The sequence below is a fragment of the Mirounga angustirostris genome, unplaced genomic scaffold (genome assembly GCF_029215605.1).
Source record: "Mirounga angustirostris isolate CCGP_5_RB_7025 unplaced genomic scaffold, mMirAng1.0.hap1 SCAF_6, whole genome shotgun sequence".
Taxonomy (NCBI): Eukaryota; Metazoa; Chordata; class Mammalia; order Carnivora; family Phocidae; genus Mirounga; species Mirounga angustirostris.
Window position 1 is genome coordinate 32,453,501 of NW_026991714.1, and position 17,839 is coordinate 32,471,339.

A 17,839-nucleotide genomic window follows, 5' to 3' on the forward strand; every position below is an offset into this window, starting at 1 on the left:
GAATAATTGAAATTTGCTAAAAGGGTAGGACTTAAATATTCTCACAAAAGAAGTAAATATATGAGGTGATGGATGTGTTCATTAACTCAATGGTTGGAATCCTTCCACAATGTACGTGTATATCAAATCATCATGTTATACACTTTAAATCTTACAACTTATCAGTTATACCTTAATAAAGTTGGAAACAAATTATTTTTCCCTCTACTTAGCAGAGAACTCTCTAAGACTACATGAAGTTTTTGTAGACGTGATGTTTTTCTGATAAGATGATAAACCTTTCTTATTCCTTGCCCAACACATGTGATAAGGCTCTGACTTTGGAGTCCAAAGTCTGTATGAGTCCACAAGTACTATGACATTATCTGACACTTTTTCTTTATGGTAATTAAAAAAATTTTTTTATTATAAAAACACATTTACAATAGAAGAGTTGAAATGTTTTGTTTTGTTTTGTTTCTTAATTAAAGAAAAGAAAATCTGATGCACCTGGGTGGCTCAGTCAGTTGTGTCCAACTCTTGATTTCGGCTCACGTCATGATGTCAGGGTTGTGGAATCAAGTCCCGGGTCGGGCTCTGAGGTCAGTGGGGAGTCTGCTTGAGATTCTCTCTCTCCCTCTCCCTCTGGTCACTCTCTCTCTCAAATAAATAAATCTTAAAAAAAAAAACAAAAAAGAAAGGAAAATCTTACATCACCCCACCACCCAGAGAAGATTTCTTTTTTTTTTTTTTTTAAGATTTTATTTTATTTTTTTGACAGAGAGAGACACAGCAAGAGAGGGAACACAAGCAGGGGGAGTGGGAGAGAGAGAAGCAGGCTTCCCGCGGAGCAAGGAGCCTGATGCGGGGCTCGATCCCAGGACCCTGGGATCATGACCTGAGCCGAAGGCAGACACTTAACGACTGAACCACCCAGGTGCCCCCCAGAGAAGATTTCTATTAATATTTTGGTGCAATGTCTTCCAGTCTTCACTCAGTATAGTTCTTTTCTAAACATGTGACCGTACCATACAAACAAAAAGTACTTTTTTACACGTAAAAATTATTACTTGCTATTACAATTACAAAAATGAATATACCATTTTTATTGAGATATAATTTATATACCATTTAGGTTACCCTTTTAAAGTGTATAATTCAGTGAGTCTCAGGATATTTGTAAAGTTGTACAACTATTACCGCCATCTAGTTTTAGAACAGTTTCATCACCCCAAAAAGAAACCTGTACCCATTAGCAGTCATTCCCCATTTGCCGCTCTCCCTAGCCCCTAACAACTACTAATCTTTGTCTTTGTGAACTCCCCTGTATATTTCATTTAAACAGAATCATAGAATATGTGCTCATCTGTGTTCCACTTCTTTCACTTAGCATATTTTTTCAAGGTTCATCCACGTTGTACCATGTGTCAGTACTTTATTCCTTTTTATGACAGAATAATACTTAATGTATGACTATACCCCATTGTGTTTATCCATTTATCAGCTAATAGCCATTGGGTTTTTACCACTTTTTGGCAATTATGAAAAATGCTGCTATGAATATTCATGCACAAATTCTTGTGTGGACATGAGTTTTCAGTTCTCCTATGAGTGGAACTGCTGAGTCATATGGTAACTTCATGTTGAACTTTTTGAGGAACTGACATTTGAGAATGTTTTCCAAAGTGGGTGCCCCATTGTATGTTTCTACCAGCTATGTACCAGTGCTCCAACTTCTCCACATCCTTGCCAATGTGTGTTGTTATCAGTCTTTTTAATGAAGGCCATCTTAGTGGGTGTGAAGTCGTAAGTACCTAATTATAGTTTTGATTTGCATTTCCATAAAGACTATGCTGTTGATCATCTTTTCATGTGCTTCTTGGCCTTTACCTTCTTAACAGAAATGTCTATTCAAATCCAATGCTTTTTAAAGTTGCATTACTGTGCTTTATTTTTGATTCATAAGTTTTACAATATATTCTTTATGCCAGATCCTTATCAAATTTATGATATACAAATATTTTCTCCTTTTCTGGGGTGCTCTTTTCAGTTTCTTGATAGTGTCTTTTCCTTTGGTCCTTTTACAAGATGGAGGGCTTGAGTGTCACTTTCCAACTATGCTTTTCTTATTTCCTCTAAATCTTCTCTATTGTTCTCTATTGATAGAGACTAAAGAGAGCCAGCCTGCAAAGCTGAGTTCTAGCCCCAGCATCACAATGCAGAGTATTGAAGGGTGGACTTGAAGTCAGTAGACAACAGCTTAATAAATGGCACGTAGGAAAGTAAATCTTCTTAGGGGTTTATCAATTGCATGTTTTTTTGTTTTTTACCAGAAAAAAATTTTTTTCATTGAGCCTATCTATTAAATGGCTGTTTTCCATTTCATTGATACCTGTTCTTTGTTGTTTCCAGCCTTGTAATCTCTGAAATTTTTTTTTGGTAATTTCTTAAAATGTATAGCTCAAGTACTTTCAGCTTTTTTTTTCATTTCTAGTGTATGCATTTAAAGTTAAAATTGCAAAAAAAAAAAGTTAAAATTGCCCTCTAAATATGATTTTAGCTCTATCTCACTTGTTTTGATATGTATTTTTAAATTATTATTCAGTTCAAAAATATTTTCTAATTTTCCTTGTGATTATTTTCTTTAATTGATAAGCTATTTACTCATGGGCTACCCATGTATTAATGCATTTCCAAATATTTGGTGTTTTTAAGTTACCTTTTTGCCATTAATAAGTATATAATGATGTTATATATAATAATGTATAAAATGTTATATAATAGTATACTTATCTTTTTATGTCAGGATATAAAATAGTAATTATAGATATATATGGATCGATAAATAGAAATGTGTAAATGTATAAAATATATAGATAATTTCATATGGGCATACATATTTGAAATTACTATATCTTCTTCATGGATTGCAAATTGTGTTATTATGAAATGTCCTATCTTAAGTAACTCATCTTATGTTAAAGTTTACTTTGTCTGATATTAATATAGGTACATCAGTCTATCTTGGTTAGTATTTGCATAGTGTATCATTTTCCAAATATTTACTTTTAACTTTTCTTTAAATTTATATTTAAGTTTATCTCTAGTAATCATCATGTAGCAAGTTTTGGTCTTTTTTTAATCCTGTCTGTCAGTCATTGTCTTTTTAAATGGATAATTTGGTCAATTTACAGTTAAATAATTATTACATTTGGTTTTAAATCAACCATCTTAACTATATTTTTCTATTTTTGTACCTGCTCTGTTTCTTTTTCTCTCCTTTCTTTTTTTCTTCTGGATTCTTTTTTCAATGTTCAATTTCCCTCTTCTGTTAGCTTGCTTATCAAATGTTCTTTTAATATTGATTTTAGTAGTTACCTCAGAGATCATAACAAATATCCTTGAGTTATTAAAGTTATATATAAATTAGAACTTTTTAACATATGCTGGACAACACAGGACTTGAGAATCTCTTAATTCCATTCAATGTATCTTGCCTTTTATGTTATTATTTTGTTAATCCCAAATCATTATTATTATTGTTTTCAAAGTCAATATTTATTTATATTTACTCATGTTGTTCTTTACTCTTTCCTTCATTACTTTGTTTCCTCTATGATCATTTTTTTCTTTGCCCAAAAGTCTCCATTTGATATTTCTATAACTATGAGTCTGTAGCTAATGAATTCTCTCAAGATTGGTTTACTCCAACCAGTTTCTATTTCCCTTCTTATATGAAGGATTTGTTCACTGGCTATATAATGCTAGCTTGGCAGTTATTTTATTTTAGCATCATTAAGATATGAAGATGTCTTTTGGATTCTAAGGTTTTCATTGAGAAGTCAGCTGTTGGTCTAATTTTGCTCCTGTAATGCCAATACCTTTTTTGTGGTTGTTGTTCTGGATGCTTTTAAGATTTCTTTTTTTCCTTATCTGATTTTCAGCACTTTCAATATAACATGTCCAATTTTATTTTTAATTTTTTTTATTTTTTTACTTAGCCTGCCCGAGTTCCTAGTGTTTCTTGAATCTCTGGCTTGATCTTTTTCATTAGTGGGAAATTCTCACCCATTATCTTTTAAAATATTGTCTCTTCTTCATTCTCATTTTCCTCTCCTTCTGTGGTCCTATTAAGATTTACATTAGGTCTAGTCATGTGTTTCACTTTTATTTTCTCTTTTCTGTACTATCCATTCTTGGTCTCTGTGTTTTATTTTGTAGATTTCTTCTGATTTATCTTTTAGCTCAATGGTTTCTCTGTAGCTCTTTCTAATCTCAGGTTAAATTCATCCATTGTTTTTAATTTCATCATTTGTCTTTTCCTATTCTAGAATTTCTATTTAATTTCCATTTCTTATTTGAAATTGTCAATATTCTCTGCCAATTTCTTGAATATATTACTCATAGTTTCTTTGTTGTTGTTGTCTTGGTTCATTTTCTTGATCTCCTGTGGAACTGTTTTGTCTACTTGTCTGTTTTATCCCTTCCTTTCTTGGAAACATCCTTTTGTGTGTATGTGTTTGATTTGATGCTGGATATTGTATATTAAAAATTAACAAGTGAAGAGTCTGGATGCTGTCATCTTAATTGAAATAGGATTTCGTTTTGCTTCTGGCCAACAGCTAGGCTGAGAGAAGAAACAATTCCAGATTGCCTTTCTCAAATAAGGAGTAAAAATATTCAGGACTTTAGTCTTGTGATTTTGTCTATTTCGGGTGCATTTTTTACTCATAGGTTAGGCTTTTTAGAGTCCCAGCTAAAAACATGGGGTGTTTATTAGGGCACTTCATTTTTTTGTGATCCTTAAATTTCAATTTTTATCTCCTTGCTTCATGAGTCTGTCAAGCTCTGCTTATCTTACCAGCTTTTCAGTTGTTTTTCAATCAGTAACGGCTTTGAGGGAGACGCTCCCCGACATGACAGGATCACTCTTTGAGCTTCTTTTTTCTTGCGGATCATGACCTTACAGTTTCTTACACACTTCGGTAGCTATCCCATGCATTCAAAACAGAAGGTTTGGTTAAAACAGCATTTTGACCTAGCTGTTCACAGCGGGAGAATTGGTTTGAGCTCCATGCAAAAAATTTTTAAGTTTATATGGCTAATTTCAAATTTTATCCTTTAATTGCTTGTGAAATTCTGATTCATGGTTAGAGTGACCCTCCCCATTTTGCTGTTATTAGAAGTTTTTTGTGTTTTGTTATAGTACTTTTATGGTTTCAGTCTTTACATTGAAAATTTTGATCCATTTGGAATTTATTTTGACCTGCTGAGAAGTTTTTATATATATATATATATAACTTTTATTTTTGATGCCCACCTTTTTAACTATTCTCATTAACTTGACAGTCTATCTTTTTTCATAGACTTGAAATTTTCCTTTTTATATACTAAATTCATCTGTGAATTTGAATCTCTGGGCTTTGTTTTTCTATTGCTTATTTGTATGTCTCTATTCATGTGTCTGTGTGCCATTCTTTGTTCTTTAATGACTTTATTTAGGATTAATTATCATGCAGTACTCTGCATGCATTTAAAGTGTATAATTTGATCAGTTATAACATATGTATACACTAGTGAAACCATCACTGCAATCAAAATAATGAACAAAATTTTTCTTTTGTGTCCTATTTTAATCTATCACAAATTGACCCCATTTGCTGTAACCAAGCAACAAAGTGATTGGCTTTCTGTCTTTATAATTTGCAATTCCTAGAATTTTGAAAAATGGAATTCTACAGACTATATTCATTTTGTCTTTTATTCAGCGTAGTTGTTTTCAGACTCATCTATGTTACCTTTATCATTAGTTTGTTCTTTTTTATTGTAAAGTAATAGTATTCTATATTTTGAATATACAACTTGTTTATGAAGTCACCTGTTGTTGGACATTTGGGTTAATTCCAGATTTTGTTAAATTTTAATTCCAAATTCCAGATTTTGTTAAATTTTAATTCCACTATAGTTAACATAGAGTGTTATATTAGTTTCAGGTGTACAATACAGTGATTCAATAATTATATATATTTCTCAATGCTCATCATGATAAGTGTACTCTTAATCCCCTTCATGTATTTCACACATCCTGCACCCATCCACCCATCCATGTTTCTTTTTTATGGCTGAGTAATATTCCATTGTATATACAAACAACTTCTTTATCCATTCATTTATCAGTGGACATTTGGCTTGCTTCCATAACTTGGCAATTATAAATAATGCTGCAATAACATAGGAGTGCATATACTTTTTTGAATTAATATTTCATTTTCTTGGGGTAAATACCCTGTAGTAGAATTTACTGGATCATATGGTAGTTCTATTTTTAATTGTTTTAGGAACCACTATACTGTGTTCCACAGTGGCTGCAGCAGTTGCATCCTACCAACAGTGCATGAAGCTTCCTTTTTCTCAACATCCTCACCAACACTTGTTTTTTCTGGTGTTTTTGAAATTAGCCATTCTGACAGGCAAGTGTGGGATGATATTTCATTGTGGTTTTGATTTGTGTTTTCCTGATGATAAGTGATGTTGAACATTTTTTTCTGTGTCTATTGGCCATCAGGATGTCTTCTTTGAAGAAATGTCTAGTCATGCCTTCAGCCCACTCTTTAATTGGATTATTTGGGTTGTTTGTTTGTTTTTTGGTGTTGAGTTATACAACTTCTTTATATATTTTGCATACTAACCCCTTATCAGATATGTTATTTGCAAATATCTTCTCCCATTCAGTAGATTGTCTTTTAGTTTTGTTCATTGTTTCCTTTGCTGTGCAGAAGCTTTTTATTTTGATGTAGTCTCAATAGTTTACTTTTGCTTCTGTTTCCCTTGCTCAGGAGACGTATCTAGAAAAATGTTTCTATGGCTAATTTCAGGACCTTGCTGCCTGTGCTCTCTAGTAGAAGTTTTATGGTTTTAGGTCTCAGTTTTAGGTTCAATCCATTTAGAGTTTAATTTTGTGTATGATGTAATAAATGGTCCCGTTTCATTCTTTTACATGTAGCTGTCCAGTTTTTGTAGCACCATTTGTTAAAGAGACTGTCTTTTTCTGATTGTATATTCTTGCCTCCTTTGTCAAAGATTTATTGACCATATAAGTGAGGGTTTACTTCTGGGAGTTCTATTCTGTTTTATTGATATATTTGTCTATTTTTGTGCCAGTATCATACTGTTTTGATTACTACAACTTTATAGTATGTCTTGATATCTGGGATTGTGATACCTCCAGTTTTGTTCTTTCTCAAGATTACTTTGGCTATTTTAGGTCTTTTTGGTCCCACACAAATTTTAGGATTATTTGTTTTGATTCTGTGAAAAATTGTTGATATTTTGACAGGGATTGCATTAAGTCTGTAGATTGCTTTGGTTATTATGGACATATTAACAATATTTGTTCTTCCAAACCATGCGCATGGAATGTCTTTCCTTTTCTTTATGTCTTCTTCAATTTCCTTCATCAGTGTTTTATAGTTTTCAGAGTACAAATTTTTCACCTCTTTGGTTAACTTTATTCCTAGATATTTCATTATTTTTGGTCTAATTGAGATTATTTTCTTAATTTCTTTCTTCTACTTCATTATTTGTGTATAGAAATGTAACAGATTTCTGTATATTGGTTTTGTATCCTGTGGCCTTACTGAATTCATTTATCAGTTCTAGTAGTTCTCTGGTAGAAACTTTGGGGTTTTCTATATGTAGTATCATGTCATCTGCAAATAGTGAAGAGTTTACTTCTTCCTTACCACTTTGGATGCCTTTTATTTTTCTTGTCTGATTGCTATGGCCAGGATTTCCAGTACTATGTTGAAGAAAAGTGGTTAGTTGTTCAATGGATATTCAATGAATAAATGAAGAAAGAAAAACATTTTCACTTTCTCATATAAACTTGTGAAACAGCCTGTTCAAGGATATTGATTTAAGACTATGACAGATCAGCAAAAGGAAAACACAGGGAAGAGATTCTAGAGTCTAGGTTTCATTTCTTTTGTGGCTTTCTATCTCTGCTCTTTCCTCATGGGCCCTTGTCCCATCACCTACTTCCTCTGACAAAAACTTCTGACACCTTGGAGAAATGGCAATTGATGCTATATAACTGAGGAAATTTAAAAGGCATTATTTTTAAATTTTTCTATTTCTTTTTTTAAAATATATTTATTTGTCTGAGAAAGAGAGAGACAGAGAAAGAGAGAGAGGGATTATACAAGCAGGGGGAGGGAGAAGCAGGCCCCCACCGAGCAAGGAGCCCGATGTGGGACTCAATCCCAGGACTCTGGGATCAGGACTTGAGCTGAAGGAAGACAGAACTGACTGAGCCACCCAGGTGCCCCTAAATTTTTATTTCTTTATTGTTCACTGGTATATTAGTCAGGGTTCTCCAGAGAAACAGAACCAATAAGATAGATGTTTTAAGAAATTGGCTTACAGAAACAAAACAGAGGATCATAGGGGAAGAGAGGAAAAAACAAAACAAGATGGAATCAGACAGGGAGACAAACAATCAAAGACTCTTAATCACGGGAAACAAACAGGGTTGCTGGAAGGGAGGGAGGTGGGGGGATGGGGTAACTGGTGATGGACATTAAGAGGGCATGTGATATAATGAGCACTGGGTATTACATAAGCCTGATGAATCACTGACCTCTACCTCTGAACCCAATAATATATTATATGTTAATTAATTGAATTTAAATTAAAAAAAGAAATTGGCTTACATGTTTGATTGTGGGGGCTGGTTAAGTCTGAAATCGGTAGGGCAGGCCTGCAGACTAGAAAGTCAGGTAAGAGTTGATATTCCAGTGTTGAGTCCAAATACCTCAGGGCAGTAGGCTGGAAACTCAGAGTTTCTATGTTGAAGTCTTAGAGAGAATTGCTTCCTTAGGGAAAGCTCAGTCTTTGTTCATAAAGCCTTCAACTGATTAGATGAGGTCTAACAAAGATTCTGTCTTTGACCAAACTTTAATGAGGCTCCTCTAAGCTCTCTCTCAACCAGGCCCTGACTTTTGAGCTTCTGTGTTGGTTTCCTCATTGTTCAATTTTATCAAGAACCCACTAACTCAGCTTAGTCAGAATCCCTCACCGTTACTATCCACTATCTTGTTTCTCATCCTCCATCAAACCACAAGTGATGACTGAACAAGATGGCTTGCCTTTAGCAAGAATCCTATCAGGTCAGTTTAGCCAAAATCCCCCCTTAACCCTGATGTTTCCTCCTAAAAATTTTCCACCCACTGACATGCCCTCTCCCCTAGCCTGCTCCTGAGCTGTAAATTCTCACTTTTCCTTGTATTTGAAATTAAGTCCAATCTCTGTTCCCTACCACAAAACCCCATTGAAGTAGACCAGCTGAATAAAGTCTGCTAGGACACTTCTTTAACAAATGTTAGGAATAATTTTTCTTTAACAGGTTCATCCACATTATGGAGGATATTTACTTAAAGTCTACTGAAATGCATGTTAATCACATCTAAAAAATACCTGCACAACAACATCTAGAGGGATATTTGACCAACTTGACCACATTGACAGATATGATCATCCATCACAGTTCATATAGTATATTATTTTATTTTGCATGTTAACTTTGTGTTCTACAATTTTTTGTATTAATAAAATTTATCCATAGTTTTTTTTCCCTAAATGTCTAATCATGTCTTCGTAAATAATAATTTTATTCTTCCATTCCAAGCCTTATATCTTTTATTTCTTATCCACGGTTATTTCTCCTGGGTAAGATCTCCATTAACATGTCAAATTAAAGTGATGACAAAAGGCATTCTTTGTGCATTCTCAATCTCCGTGGAAATCTTGACATTTATTCTGGTCAGGTATGGTATTTGCTGGCGATTTTTTTTTTTTTTTTGGTAGATTCCATTTATCATATTAAGAAGATATTTTTATTCATAATTTGAGATATTTTTTAAAAGTCATAACTCTGAGTTTAATTTATTAAATGTTTTTCTGCATCTACTGAGATGGTCAATAGTTTTTGTATTTTATTCAGTTAAGAATTACATTAGTTCATTTCCAAATTTAAACAATTCTTGCATTCCTCTATTAAATCCAATTTAGTTGCATTGTAACTCTTTCTCCCTCCCTCTCTCTCCCACTCCCCACACATATACACACAACACACATATACAACACCTGGATTTGACTTTAAGATTTTTGCACCTAAGATTTTGAGTGAGTTTGACTTGTAATTTTCACTTCCTGCAATGTCCTTCTCAGGTTTTGATATTATGATTATGCTGGCCTCATAATGTAAGGTATATATATTGCTCCCTTCCTCTTTTTAAATGCATTTTTTGGAAGAGTTGTATAAAATTGGTAATACTTCTTCCTTAAGTGATAGAATTTATTATCTGGAAGACTTTTTATAATGAATTTACCAAAAATAAGCCAGTTAAATCTTTATTGGATTCAATTTTGATAATTTATGTTTTTCTAGGAATTTGTCTATTTTATATAAATTTTGACATTGTTATAAATTGCTTATAGTACCTTCTTGTTATGTTTTTAATGTGACTAGAATCTGTAATAATACCTTTTTTTGTACCTCATGTTATTTGTTCCTTCTTTTGTTGTTGACTATACTTTCTGGTAACTTATCAATTATATAAGTCTCTTAAAATAATAAGAGTTTAATAAACCAAATAAATTTTGGTTTCTGAATAATTTGTCCATTTTATATTATTGAATTTATTGGAAAAGCATTCTTATTAACTTTTAATAATTGTAGGATGTGTAATGTCCTTATCCTTTCTTTTTCTGGGGGAGGGGCAGAGGGAGAGGGAGAGGGAGACAAACAGACTCCTAGCTGAGGGAAGAGGCTGATGCAGGGCTTGATCCCAGGACCCTGAGGTCATGACCTGAGCCAAAATCAAGAGTCCAACTCCCAACAGACTGAGCCACCCAGGGGCCCCTGTCCTCCTCCTTTCTGATATAGGTGTGTGTGTGGGTGTATGTATATATGTGTGTGTATATATGTGTGTGTATATGTGTGTGTGTGTGTGTGTATCGTCATTTATGCTACAGGCTTATCAATTTTTTTTTTTCCCTGAAAGAACCAACATTTGGCTTTGCTGATATGTTAAGTATGTTTCCTTTCTATTTCATTAATTCCTATCTTACCCCTTTTCTTGATTTTCTTTTTCTTATGTTTAATTTACTTTTCTAACTTCTAACTTCTTGAGAACTTAGATGCTCATTAATTTTCAGCTTTTTTTGGTAATGTTAATTTAAAGATATAAACTTTATATGTTGCATTTTCATTATCATTCAGTTCAAATTATTTGGTAATTTCCATTGTGATTCCTCCTTTGAATCATAGGTTATTTGTAAGTTAAATTAGTTTCCATTATATGGAAAATTTTAAATTATCATCATTATTGTTGCTATTCATTCATAATCTCATTACATTTCTTTGAAATATGTTGATAATTCCTTTATGGCTTAATACCTAATCATTTTTTTTTTTACCTGATCAATTTATGTAAGTGCTCCATATGTATACTTTAACTGTTAGATGTACTATTTCATGTGGATCATTTAGGTCAATTTTGTTAAAAAGTTTTTAAAAAATGGTATCCTTCTTAGTAATTTTTATCTTCTGATCTAATCAGTTACTATAAGTTATTATATGAGTCTAGATTTGTCTTTCTCATTTCAGTTCTGACAATTTTTAAAGTACAGGTTGATATTTTGTTAGAGCATTACATCCATCATTTTAATCACTATTGCATTCAGTTGTATTCTCTTTACATTCCTAAGATTTGGCGATCCATCAAATAGATTTACAGCTCATTCAGTTAAGCATGCAGGGAATAACAGGTTAAGGACTAGCAAATTCTGTCGGAACAGCTAAACTCTTTTGCATTTTTAGACATTATTAATAATGGAATGTTTTAGGGGTGCCTGGGTGGCTCAGTCGTTAGGCGTCTGCCTTCGGCTCGGGTCATGATCCTGGGGTCCTGGGATGGAGCCCCGCATCAGGCTCCCTGCTCAGCAGGAAGTCTGCTTCTCCCTCTCCCACTCCCCCTGCTTGTGTTCCCTCTCTCGCTGTTGCTCTGTGTCAAATAAATAAAATCTTAAAAAAAAAAAAATAATGGAATGTTTTTGGAATTTTTAAGGTCAATTCTAAAAAACTCATCTGAATGTCACTTTTTTAACAGTGACAGTATGTACATTCCACAGGACTTACAAAAGTATTAAGAAAATAAACTCTTGGGTTTATATTTGTATTTTCTCTTTTCTTAATAACCAAATCTTGCCAGAAATGTCTCAACTTTTCAAGTATTCTAATATTCAGATTTTTGCTTTGTTTCTCTTTCTTACATTTCAGTAAAGTTTTGTTTTTCCATTTCTTTGGATATATTCATTTCCTACTTTGTTTTAACCTTTCTTCTCTTTTAATATAAGAATTCATAATTAGGGCGCCTGGGTGGCTTCAGTTGGTTAAGCAACTGCCTTTGGCTCGGGTCATGATCCCAGGGTCCTGGGATAGAGTCCTACATCGGGCTCTCTGCTCGGCAGGAGGCCTGCTTCTCCCTCTCCCACTCCCCCTGCTTGTGTTCCTGCTCTCGCTATCTCTCTCTCTGTCAAATAAATAAATAAAATATTTAAAAAAAAAGAATTCATAATTATACATTTCCATCGATGTTCTAAGTACTAATATAATGATAGCTTTCATATCTAAATTATTTTCTTAAACTGGTTATTTTTAGTAATTTCTTATTCACTTTCCTTTCCATTCCTTCTTTTATTTTATTTATTTATTTTTTTTAAAAAAAGATTTTATTTATTTATCTAAGACAGAGAGAATGAGAGAGACAGAGAGCACATGAGAGGGGGGAGGGTCAGAGGGAGAAGCAGGCTCCCTGCCGAGCAGGGAGCCCGATGCGGGACTCGATCCCGGGACTCCAGGATCATGACCTGAGCCGAAGGCAGATGCTTAACTGTCTGAGCCACCAAGGCGCCCTATTTTTGTTTTTTAAGATTGTATTTATTTGACAGAGAGAGACACAGCGAGAGAGGGAACACAAGCAGGGGGAGTGGGAGAGGGAGAAGCAGGCTCCCCGCAGAGCAGGGAGCCCGATGCGGGACTCGATCCCGGGACTCCAGGATCATGACCTGAGCCGAAGGCAGTCGCTCAACCAACTGAGCCACCCAGGCGCCCCCTTCTTTTATTTTTAAAAATATTTTAAATATACTTACTTTATTTTCTGTTTTTGAAAAATCCAGTATCTGAAGCCTGTAGACATTGTTTTTAAAGTTTTTACTCTCTTGTTTTTTTATTTATTCTCATTTTAGACGGCTGGTTTTTGTGGGAATGAGTCACCCAGGTGATAGGAATCCTTGTCTGGAATTCGTGTGAGTGCTTTTGCTAGGAATTTTCATTAAAAGTTTTAACCATTTTCAAATCAAAGAAAATCTGAGTCAGTCAAGTTTCCTCAAGTTTCGTCAAGTTTCCGTCTTTTCGTAGGAGAAACTTTCCACCCCCACAAGTTCTTTCACTGAGAGAGGTGGCCCTCCTCGGTTCCCCGCTATACCTTGCGTGGGGTGGGGGGGAAGGGTGATGGGTGGAGTGGGAGAAGGCGTGGGGGTCACCAGTCCGGTTACCCCATTCTATTTGGCCTCAGTCTCTTATTTTCCTTGCTTCTGTAAAATCACCTGATCTAGGACCTTGCTACTAAAAATGTGGTCCTCAGACCAACATCCCTTGGGACGCTGTTAGAAATGCAAAATCTTAGGTACCGGCTTCAAAAGTTGTTCTTGTGGATTTTTCTTTTTGTTTTGGCTGCCTTTCCTGTCCTAACAGCTGTATACTTACATGTACACTTTCCAATGTTTTCTGTGTACATTAAGAAGTTAAAAAATAATTTTAGGAGCAACCGCATTAGCCATTTAACGCAGAACAAAACCGAAAGGACATCAACATCTGTTCTTTAGATGCAATGTGTTTGCTAAGACTGGCTTCTGTCCGTTGCTGCGTGGTTGACCACAAATTATTAAATATATCGGCGAGGATGAAATCCGTTCGTGCTGTCGTGCCTCTGCCAGTTTGTACTAAACTCCTCATCAGTCTCCCCACCCCACCCCCCGCCATTCCCCAGCGAAGCTTCCTGCAAAGCTTCGTCTGGTTCAATCACAGTAGGCCACCAAACCACCGCGAAAACCCGGAGTAACGGATTTGGGGCGTAGCTAGGGTCCTCCAGGGAGCAAGGAGAATTTACAGAGCATGCGCAAAGACGGGTGCGCGCACATGCGCAGTGGTCGGCGCAGGGCCGCGCGCTGGTCTCTCCGGGAGGCTCGGAGGCTGCGCGCGGTTGACGTGTTCGTGTCTGTGGAGGCGGCGAGGCTCTGGGAGGGGAAGGAGCAGAGAGAGGGAGGGTGAGGTGGGGGGCTGAACCCGGAAGTGGGTAGGCGCTGGAGCGAGCGCGCCGACAGTGGAGCTCAGCGGCTGGGAGCCAGCGGGGGAGCCCTGGGTTCCCGGTAATGGATCTGTGGGGCGTTTGCCCAGGGAAACTGGGGTGGGAAGGGGAGCGGGTTCGCGTCGGCGAGCGCTGTCTCCGCCTGGGCAGGGCCTGGGAAGGCTCTTCTGCTTCCCTTAGTCGTCCCTGTGGTTGACCCTACTCCTTCTGCTCTGCGCCCCTCCTGGGGCCATCTCCTGCGGGGTGATTTTGGCCGTGGGACACTCACTGTCCATGAGGAGGTGTGCCTTGCCCGCCCTGGAAAAAGGCATGTTAATGGAGAGACATGGATTTCGCGGCCGCGACGGCCTTATTGTCACCAGCCCAGCGCCCCTAAACCCTGAATGTAGCGCGCCTTAACCTGCACCCTCAGTGATCTTGGAGGGATCCCTCCCTTTTCGGCCCCTCTTTTTCCCACCCCGTTCGTCAGTCGGGCCTGAAAGGTGTGCTCCGGCGTCCTTTAAAATTATTCTTTTGTTGGCTGTCTTTTATAACCCGGCCTTCCTTGTTCTCCACGCTAAAATCTTAGCCACGAGTAGGAGGTGTGACTTTATCATAATTTAGTTCTGATTTAGAAAGGATTAGTAGACGAATGCCGTGAATAATTAAAGATGTGCTTTGCCTTGGAGTTTTTTTACGTGGTTCTTACTCTTTTGCAGACCATGAAACCCTCGGGCACGCCCCTCCAGAAGCTGTTAACCAAGACAATCTAGTTTTTTGTTTTTTTTAAATAAATCCTTTAAGACACTTATGAAGTTTCTTGTTCTGAAATTGTTGTACTGCAATGAAGAAAAGGAGAAAGGTTACTGCAAATCTTGACGAGAAGATCCATCTAGGCTATCATAAAGATTCTTCAGAAGGCAATGTTGCAGTGGAGTGTGACGAAGTAACCTATACTCATTCCACAGAAAGACCAATTCCTGAAGCTCTTCACTGTTACCAGGAACTTCCCCCTTCTCCAGATCAGAGAAAACTTTTGAGTTCTTTGCAGTATAACAAGAATTTGCTGAAGTATTTAAATGATGATAGGCAGAAGCAACCATCTTTCTGTGACTTACTTATCATAGTAGAAGGCAAAGAATTTAGTGCGCATAAAGTTGTTGTTGCTGTTGGCAGTAGTTATTTTCACGCGTGTTTGAGCAAAAATCCAAGCACTGATGTTGTCACCCTGGATCACGTAACACACTCAGTTTTTCAGCATTTGCTTGAATTTCTTTACACATCAGAATTTTTTGTGTACAAATATGAAATACCTCTTGTTTTAGAGGCAGCAAAATTTCTGGACATTATAGATGCAGTTAAGTTGCTAAATAATGAAAATGTTGCCACTTTTCAGTCTGAGCTGGCTGAAAAGTCATCACCAGAAGAAACACTAAGTGAATTAGCTGGAAGACTATCAAATAATCATCAGTGTAAATTCTGTAGTAGACATTTTTGTTATAAAAAGTCTTTAGAGAATCATTTGGCTAAAACCCATAGGTCCCTTTTATTAGGGAAAAAACATGGGTTAAAAATGCTGGAGAGAAGTTTTTCCACAAGAAGATCGAAAAGGAATCGGAAGTGTCCTGTTAAGTTTGATGACACCAGTGATGATGAACAAGAAAGTGGTGATGGGTCAGACAATTTGAATCAAGAAAATTTTGATAAGGAAAAGTCAGACAGAAATGATTCTGAGGACCCTGGAAGTGAATATAATGCTGAAGAAGATGAACTAGAGGAGGAAATGTCAGATGAATACTCTGACATTGAAGAACAAAGTGAAAAAGATCATAATGATGGAGAAGAGGAACCTGAGGCTGGTGATTCTGTAGGAAATATTCATGAGGGGTTAACTCCTGTAGTCATTCAGAACAGTAACAAAAAAATATTGCAATGTCCTAAATGTGATAAAACATTTGACCGCATAGGTAAGAAAAGAAAGATTGTTTTCTGTCTCTAATAACTTAATTTTTCCTGGTATTTTAAAGGTTATAATGAAAAACCAAACTTTGAAGGTAACTTTTGAAAGGAATACTTAACTAGGGTGGGTATTTGATAGTCAATACATATTTTATCCTGTTGTTTTAAATTTGTTTGATTCAGGAATTTAACTGTTTTTATTAGCTTTTATTTTCCCTACCTCATGTCCCATTAAAAGGTGAAAGATCATTAGTTCAAGTATTTGGTATGAAAAAACTCCTGACTTAATAATTATGAATGTAGTGCTTTGATTTATATGTTGATTTAATTTCATAGATAAGTGCTATTTTTGAGTCATAGAAAATTAGATTATATTAATTCAGTTTAATAATTTGTATACTATTTCCCCTTGAACATGGTTATATCTGAGTTAGAAATAAAGTCACTTCTCTAGTATCTAGTACTGTTTAGAATTGGAATGTTTCAGTTTAGGCTTGTAGTTAAGAATAAAACTGAACTGGATATAATTTATTCTGTAGGTAGAGTCTCCAGGAAACGTCTTGATTAGTAGTAGTCTTTGGTTATTATAATAACTAATAAATCAGCTTTTCCTTTATTAGAAAAAAGTATATGCAGGAAATGTGGTCTATAACCTTAAGTTAAAAATGTCAGTGAACATACAATTTCAGGAGGTCTAATATTGCTAGTAAAATAATTTTGGGAGGTGTTTTACATGAACTGTTCTAATGTGAACTTTTAAATTGCAGCAATTAAACTATTTCTATATAAATCAAAGTTATGAAATTGTGAAATATGTTCCACCACATATAACGTTAAAAGGAACATTTAAGTGCAGTTTGACCTTGTAATATTATTTATGCAGTTTAATATATCCCCATGTATTTTGCAGTGTTGAGTTACTAATGTTATTGGTTTAGGTGGAAATTGATTTTATAAGGTATTGGTAATCATTTGTTCTCAAAATATGGGACAGTACATACTATAGCATAAGTGGTAACCTCTTTTTGCTTTTTATTATGCCTTTGAATCCAAATCAGAATATTTTGACAGTCCAATTTAATAATTCCTTATCACTGTTTTTACTGTGTTTGAGACTCTGTACAAACATGAATAAAATAACTTTTCATGAGTAACTCTGAAGAGCATAGGAATACAAGGAACTTGCTACACTCAGGCTGGATAAATGCTCTGTCTCTTGTAGAGCTATAAACAAGTACTGTGACAAGAGAATATTTTTGGATTCAGATACCTGAGAGCACATTATCTTTTCAGTAGATTCTGCTTCTTCAACTTTATATTTTTAGTACATGCCTCTTTATTCTGCCTTAATTTGACCTAATTTGACTTGAGATGAATGAGCAGGGGTCAGGTCACAAATGGCATTGTAGCCCCCCAACACTGAGATTTCTGAACTGTCCTATTGAACACTAGGGCTGTGAGATACTTTAAGAGAGAAGAGTTCTATGTTCAAA

General features: G+C 35.5%; 1 protein-coding gene across 1 annotated transcript in view; it reads left to right on the top strand.

Annotated features, from left to right (window-relative positions):
* Positions 1-14,324: 14,324 nt before the first annotated feature.
* ZBTB41 (zinc finger and BTB domain containing 41) overlaps positions 14,325-17,839 on the top strand; it is a 49,026-nt gene continuing 45,511 nt past the window's right edge. Inside the window, exons 1-2 of the mRNA XM_045877096.3 lie at positions 14,325-14,469; positions 15,107-16,354. Coding sequence (XP_045733052.1) covers positions 15,232-16,354 — 1,123 coding nt within the window. The 5' untranslated portion in view covers positions 14,325-14,469; positions 15,107-15,231. The remainder of the gene's footprint in view (positions 14,470-15,106; positions 16,355-17,839) is intronic.